The sequence below is a fragment of the Barbatula barbatula genome (genome assembly GCF_947034865.1).
Source record: "Barbatula barbatula genome assembly, chromosome: 8".
NCBI classification, from domain to species: Eukaryota; Metazoa; Chordata; class Actinopteri; order Cypriniformes; family Nemacheilidae; genus Barbatula; species Barbatula barbatula.
Window position 1 is genome coordinate 24,228,996 of NC_136771.1, and position 7,327 is coordinate 24,236,322.

Here is a 7,327-nt window from a genome sequence, read left to right on the forward strand (position 1 = left end):
ACGTTTATTTTCCTGAAAGCATCTGTGCAAATACAAATAGCTGCAGGGAAGATATTGCACTAAAGACTACAAATTTAGGTGAATGACTACATTACCCCTCTAATATCTTCAAATAATGAATATGTGCTTCATGTTCCAATGTGCATATTTGCATAGCCTCTGTAAATTATATCCATAATAAAACAATAAAAACCCATTAGAGAGCCATTTAGAGGTAAATATCTTTCATTTATCCACACCGCTAATAGCACCATACTTCACCCAGAGACTAACAATTTACATCTTAGTAAACTCAACCGTTATTCACAGCACAACTAATTGCAAATGCAAATGAAAGAAACTTAAACATAATTATAAAGCCACACTAAACACCATAAGAATATTATATGCTTCTGCTGAAGAATTGATCATTTGTTAAATGCGGCTGAATTTGTCAAGAGAAACAACAATAACATAGATCCTTTTTTGTGGGATTTAATGTTGTCAAACTGGTTTCAAAACAACACACAAGCCTTTCCCCAAAAGTAGTGTCATTGGGACGTCACCAGAGTGTGCACCAATCAGCTTACAGCAGAGAGGACAGGGAGGACAGGCTAAACAAGTCTATACTGGACAGCACGTCCCACTCACTGAATCGAACTGCCTTTGCTAGTTTCTGCCGGTTCCTACGCTTGCGTTTGTTAACGACTGCCCAGACAGGAAACACATTACACTTTAACATAGACGTGGTCGCGACAACATGAACGTCCTTATCAGCAGTTTTGAGCCATACAACTCATACTCTACTTAAGGCCATTAAACATTGACCATTCGTCAAAGGATTTGCTATAAATCAGTTGCCTTATATACACCGTAGTTTAAACAAAGCAAACTGTACTGCTTTCTAAACACTATTTAGCCTTCGTTTTATTGGTAAACACAGTTGACAGTGTGAGATGCGGGATTTACGTAAGGATTCTTCTAGAAAAGCATGGTGATCTTACCTTATCTTTGTCCTCAACCAGGTCTGTAAGCATGTCATCTGGGTCCAGAATCCCACCGTCAAGATACTCAACATGGTGCGTCCGCACCAGGAACTCCTCATCCTGTTGGAAACAATAGGTTCATTAGTGGAGCCCTTTTTGACAACAATACAAGAGACTAATCACGATGGGATGTTCTGCACATTATGGCTACTGGAGCACATTGAGATATTTTGATCTATAATGCATGGAGTATCATACAATGAATCAGTATTTAATCATTTAATATTAATTTTAAAAATAAATGCATTACATTTGTTATTTACTAATATAATTAATAAATGATTATATAACTAGGCCTGTCGCGATAGCAACTATTTGTTTGGTGTTAAATTGCATCAGAGATCATTGAGATCAATATTATTGTCATTTTATCAATATTTTATGCCACTGATTAAGTAATGATAATATAATAATGCAAGTTCACGCTTTTAAAGAAAAAGCCTCCCAATAGAATATTTGGACATTGAAATTAGAATGTAAATAATAACTGGAGTGGAAATGACGAGTTTATTTGTTACGTGTTTTTTTAATCACGTTTTTTATTGTGCATTCTAATTAATATCAATCAAGCTGCAGTTATAATAACTAACACAATAAAAACATGATAACATATTAAAATACATGATTTTGGAAATATTTTCATTTTGGAACAAACTCTTTAACTGTTTAAAATAAATAAAACAGACACTTTCAGTCCTTAATTATGATTATGATGATTTACGTCAATTCATTATGAATCAATATTACCATTATAAAAAGGACGACACTATGTAACGTTAAGCTTCCAGTACGAGCATGCGTTTTGCTAGACAGTGCAGTGCAGAGAGACAGAAAATGATGAGACATAACCTTTCTGTTATTTAAACTTGGCGAAGTGCAGACCTGGAACACCTTCATAGGTGTTCATTGAATGAATACCCATATAAGGTTTGTCAACCAATCAGATAGAAGCATTCGTGGTATAATGAATTTTAACTGTTTGTGACGATTATAAGTGTAGCGACTGTATGGGAGTTACTGTGGGAACAAACACCATCATGTGTAAACTGAACCGAGATAAGATAAGACCCGATGGATTAGTTTGTCATAGTTTGAATACTATCAGCTACTAACTGAACAAACTTGTTGAACAACTTTACTACTACAGTTGGAGGTCCTGAGAGAACGTGTTCGGCTGGTAACGTGTGTCAAAACAAAAGCAAAAGCCTTTCCCTTCGTGAAATCGCATCCCAAAGTAATTCCTGATATAACCCAGCAAAACCCCAACAAAACCAATGTTGAATCAATGAGTAAAACATTATATAACTTTAAATTCTAAATGTAATAGGTTAATCCCATATATTCTTCATAAAAATGGCTAAAAAATACTTTAAACAAAACGTGATAGTATCTCCACACTAAGTCTGTGAAAAATTGACTCTCAATGCAACTTGGAGAGGGAATGGAGCTTTCTCTACCTCAGTCCCAACAGGAAGCGACAGTTTGCGCCCACCCTGCTGTTCCGGAAAAATGTATGCTGTTAGTCAGATAGGGCTGCTGGGATTGTTTGCAGCCTCACGTGAATGTCTGAGCAACACTGGATCTGAACGAACAGAACACACCTGGAGCCTGTTACACACACACTCGCATATAACAGAAAGAAACTGTTCGTACGAATGAACAAGTGGTGACAGACAGAGCTAGCTAAAGGGTTCCTACTGCTTTCAAGGATTCGGTGAGATCAAGACTCACTACAACTAACAATACACCATTTCAAGAATCAAATCAATGCATGCGACGCATTTATGAACAAAAATATTTGGAAAATGCGTGGGAAAGTGAGCTGATATACAATATAAGTTAACCTAGGAATTTAGCAAAGAAGGAAGTTGGTGTTCAGTCTCAAATGTCAAACAGAACCATAATCAACCGCATTTATCTGTGAGAACCAAGAATAATCCCATAATGCTTTTCAGAACATTATTAGCAACTAGCAAGCTTCTTAAAAGACTTCTAACATTGGTATCAATTTCATCCTTATTTAAAGACCAAAGCAGGTCAAAGACTTCATAGAGCTGCACGAAAAATCTTTAATTAAAGATTATCTGACTTTCAGCTGACTTCCAAGGGGGCCTCAAGATGACCAATGTTTTAAAATTAGACAAAATGACCACTGAAATACATCAAAAAATATATATTTCTTATTATTTGGCCATTTTTATAATTAATACATGTTTTTCCAGTTAATGTTAAGCTCTAAAATATATTTTTTAGGTTTTGTAAGTGGGAGAGGGGGCTTTGAATACACAAAGGGGGCCATTGAGTCAAAAAGGTTGGGAACACCTGGGCTGTTTTATTTGAGACAGCAGCAAATAAAAATGACATCACAAGTAAAGCCCGTCTGTGACATAATCATCATTCATTATTACGAAAAAGACTATCGCCCACATCAACACACGTTTTAACGGATGTTACTGACTTACTGTGTGTGCAATTGTTGAATGAGTTTTTCCACACTGGTGTTGTACAACAGTTTCAGGTAAATTCGGCCCTTAACAACACGCACAGAAAAGAAAACAAGAACAAAAAGGCGTCTGCACTGTATCCATCAGTATATGCAGAACAGAGGCCCTTGAGGACTGACTGTTGCGTAGCCAATATGACATTCAAGAGCCAGGGCAATTTGTTGTAGAGATGGCTGCTGACAGCGACGGCTTTGTGCTCTTGGAAGCATGCCATACGTTTAGTGATCTCAGCATCGCTCCCTGCCAAGTCAGCTCGCCGGCCTCCCTCAGAGGAAGGCAGCGGCACTAGACAGCATTATAAAGCAGTTTTCCTCTGCTGTCAGTGAAGTAATGGTGACACCTTAATGTTATTACGCTAGACAGATAAAACTAGTTTAGTTTTTTTAAATCTCATTTTCAAAAGGCCCTTTAGGGTCCAACCAGCTCCGGCAAACCGAGATTAAAATCATTCATAATAAATATGATAATAAATGAACACTAAATTGTAATAAATAAACTGTTAAATCATTAAAAACGCTACGTTGGCTAAACATATACAAGTGCAACACTTGACATGCAACTCTGACCTTTTTGCGGATTTTAATGAAGAATACAAAATTGCCACACTATAAAATAAATGCACAAGATCAACAACGATACATTATTTTAATACAGATCTTGGATTAATCCTCAAAACACTTAATTACCCGTGGAATTATCTTGACACTGAACATCAAATGACTGCTGAGTGAATAAGGTGTTGAAATAAACAGGGTGAAAAGTAACACACCTTGGTCTGTAATAGGCTTGTGCCGGTGTTCAGTAATATGGTACACCAAAGCAGTAAAAATCCACCGTAGTGTTAACAATTGGTATTATAATTGGCATTAGCTAACCAGTGGTGTTTGCAACCCAACTATCATTGGTTTGATTACCAGCTAACACAAAATGTGTCTACATAATTTGCGCAATACATAAAGCAAATCTGACAATGTTATTGCAAAACACTGCAGTCCATACTCCCGGAATGACCATTTGCTATATATGTATATATATTCTTCCCTATAAACCCAAACAAGGGATAAATTAAGTGAAGGGCATGCTCTCCCACCATGCACTAGATCTAAGCCAAGAGCACGTCTGCAGAGAAGCATATAGATAAAGGGCTCAATACATCAGCGATGCTTAAGACCTGAAAGGTGGGTTGACAGAACAGATAAAGCAGCCACATCTACCCAGCACGCCTGGCACTGACCCGTCAAGGCGAGCCAATCTCTGCAGATAACGTCCATCAGTGGAGCGCACTAAAACCTCCCACACACGCAGTCATTGCCGCCCAAAAGCCCAGGCCAAACTAATCAAACACCACCTGCATGTGGAGATAGCGAACAATTAATGACACGCATGTATTCATCACATAAGTCTCACTTTATTCTAGCTGGCATTTAGTGCATACGGCAAAATTTCAATGTTAAGGAGAAACAACGGTTGACGCACCGAGGACTAGGGATGTAACGGATCACCGTGAGACGGTTGAAAATAGATTATAAAATGTGAGGATTCAAATCGGTCGAGACGTTAAAAGAATCGCAGTTATTGTTTTGAACAGCAGGGGCCTCGGTTTGTTTTCTGCAAACTTGGTAAATGAGGATATTTCTTAAAAAAGTGAAAGTTAGGAAAAGCACGGACAAAGTCGTAGTTTGTTTATATTAAAGAGACCTTTCTTTTATTCTTTTTTTAACTGCAATTCTGAAAACATTAAAAATATCAAACCCAACAACACTATTTCTTCTTTCCTTATTAGTAAAGCGTATTTCACGCTTGACCCAAAACAGACGAGCACAGAACGACTCAATACAGACATTACATCTAGTTGCTCTTCACAGCCGGTGTTTTTATCAACCTTGATAAAGAGGAAGCCATTAATAATAGCACACCCAACTATTTCACTGTATTCTATACCACAAGAAAAGGCATACATACATTTTTGCATCATGTATAATATCTGTACTGAACCAAAATGCAATGTAGTTAAACATTTAAAACAGTTTTCATTCACAGTCAGCTCGCATCTTCATGTTCTCAGAAGTATACAGCGTATCACTTACGTATTATATTAGCATTTGAGAGGCACAGATCACAACTTATACCACAGTATTACATTACAGGAATGTCTAGACAAAACCTCCAGATATTTGTGGAATGTCACTTTATTGAGGTGCTGCTGACAGCAATACGTGACACACCCGTTTACAAACCTTACTACGGCGAAGGACTCCAATTCATGAAAGAGCACGAACTAATTAATATTCATGAGCCGCTGAAAACCTTCTCCGTAACGTCAAAGCGACGCACTTAATATTCATGAGCAGGTGGAACGTAACGTCGAGCGCCATCTAACCTTCGCCATAGTAGGCTTTCGACAAGTTCCCCACAGGTAAAAAGTGACCAAATAACCTTTGTATTAATCCACAAACCATCGAAGACTTATCAATGAACACACGTCGCGTTTCTGACCCTTTCAAAGTTAAGAAACAAGTGTGAACATGTTGACTTACCTGATCGACAATTTTCTTATATCTTTGCGTTGCTTGGTTGATCAGATCTCGCACGACCCAACCGTCTCTACACGGGACGACGACCCCCGTCGTCCCAAACTTGACCGTCACTTTCATCTTCACGCCTTCATTCGAAGCGTTTACCTTCCTCGTAGTTTGTTTATATCGCCGTTTCTCTGAAAGCAGCCGCCAAAACGACAACAGGTGTCATTGGTCGACTAGCACAGGTGCGAGTATCCGTCCTCTCTGAGGTAAAGACCGCAGTCCTGAGGAAGTCCGTGAACTTCAGGGAGGTCTTCATGCGGGAATCATCCCAAAAGGCGATTTTAATAACACTTACTAGTCGAAATGAATTTAAGAAGCTGGAATATGTGTGTAGCAAGTAAGCGCGCGCGCGAGAGAGAGAGAGAGACCTGCTGAGTGAAACCGGAAGCGTGTGTGTAACTTTGACTGTGATTTCGGCACTTCAAGGGCTCGTGTGCAGTAGTACACACTACGTAGTGAGCATCGGTGTGGCGGAGGGGTTATTGCACTTTAACTGAGAAGAGTGTGCAATATCAGACAAGGTTATGTTTTGTGTTGCAAGTTCGTTTATTTGGCACACATTTTAGGATGATCCCGAGTGCTTTACATATTTGATTTGCAAGAAACACTAGAAATACAAAATCATGAGCAAACATACATTAGAAGATAAAATGACACTACAGTAAATAAGATTAAGCACCAGGAATATATATATACTATAAGTAAAAGTAAATATGCTTAATTAAAAACAATGTTTGGCCAGTTGCATTGGGGTACTGTGGTGTGTTTCCATATATAAACTATCAATGGAGGAGATGTTTAATAGTTTCTTATTGTGAAGTCCAAGTTGTGTGACAGAATAAACATATCACCCATGACAAGTATTTTCTTTAGCAAAAGTGTGATGGCTGGCCCCCGTCGTCTTGCAAGCCTTTCTTTTTACAGGCTACCGAGACCCCACAAAATAGTGAAAATATCTTCCATATGACTCAATTTGAACTATTTTATTTAATGTTTTTCTCTTCGGTGACATTTTTTAATTACAATTGACTATTCTTGTAGGGCCACATTGGATGTTCCTCTTGGCAAGTGTTCCATTGACCCAATTATATTTCAACCTCTTACGCCCGTTCAGCCCTCTCAACGCCCATATGTCTGATTATAGTGTTGTGACAGCTTTATTCATAGCGCGCTTTGAATGAATTCTAAACAGCGTTCGTGTCGTGTAATTACTTTA

The 7,327-nt window shown here is 38.2% G+C and overlaps 1 protein-coding gene across 1 annotated transcript in view; it reads right to left on the reverse strand.

Moving 5' to 3' along the window:
• The window catches only part of pard3ba (par-3 family cell polarity regulator beta a), a 99,042-nt gene extending 92,534 nt beyond the window's left edge, over window positions 1–6,508 (reverse strand). Inside the window, 2 exon segments of the mRNA XM_079463406.1 lie at window positions 984–1,085; window positions 6,067–6,508. Coding sequence (XP_079319532.1) covers window positions 984–1,085; window positions 6,067–6,183 — 219 coding nt within the window. The 5' untranslated portion in view covers window positions 6,184–6,508.
• Window positions 6,509–7,327: the final 819 nt, after the last annotated feature.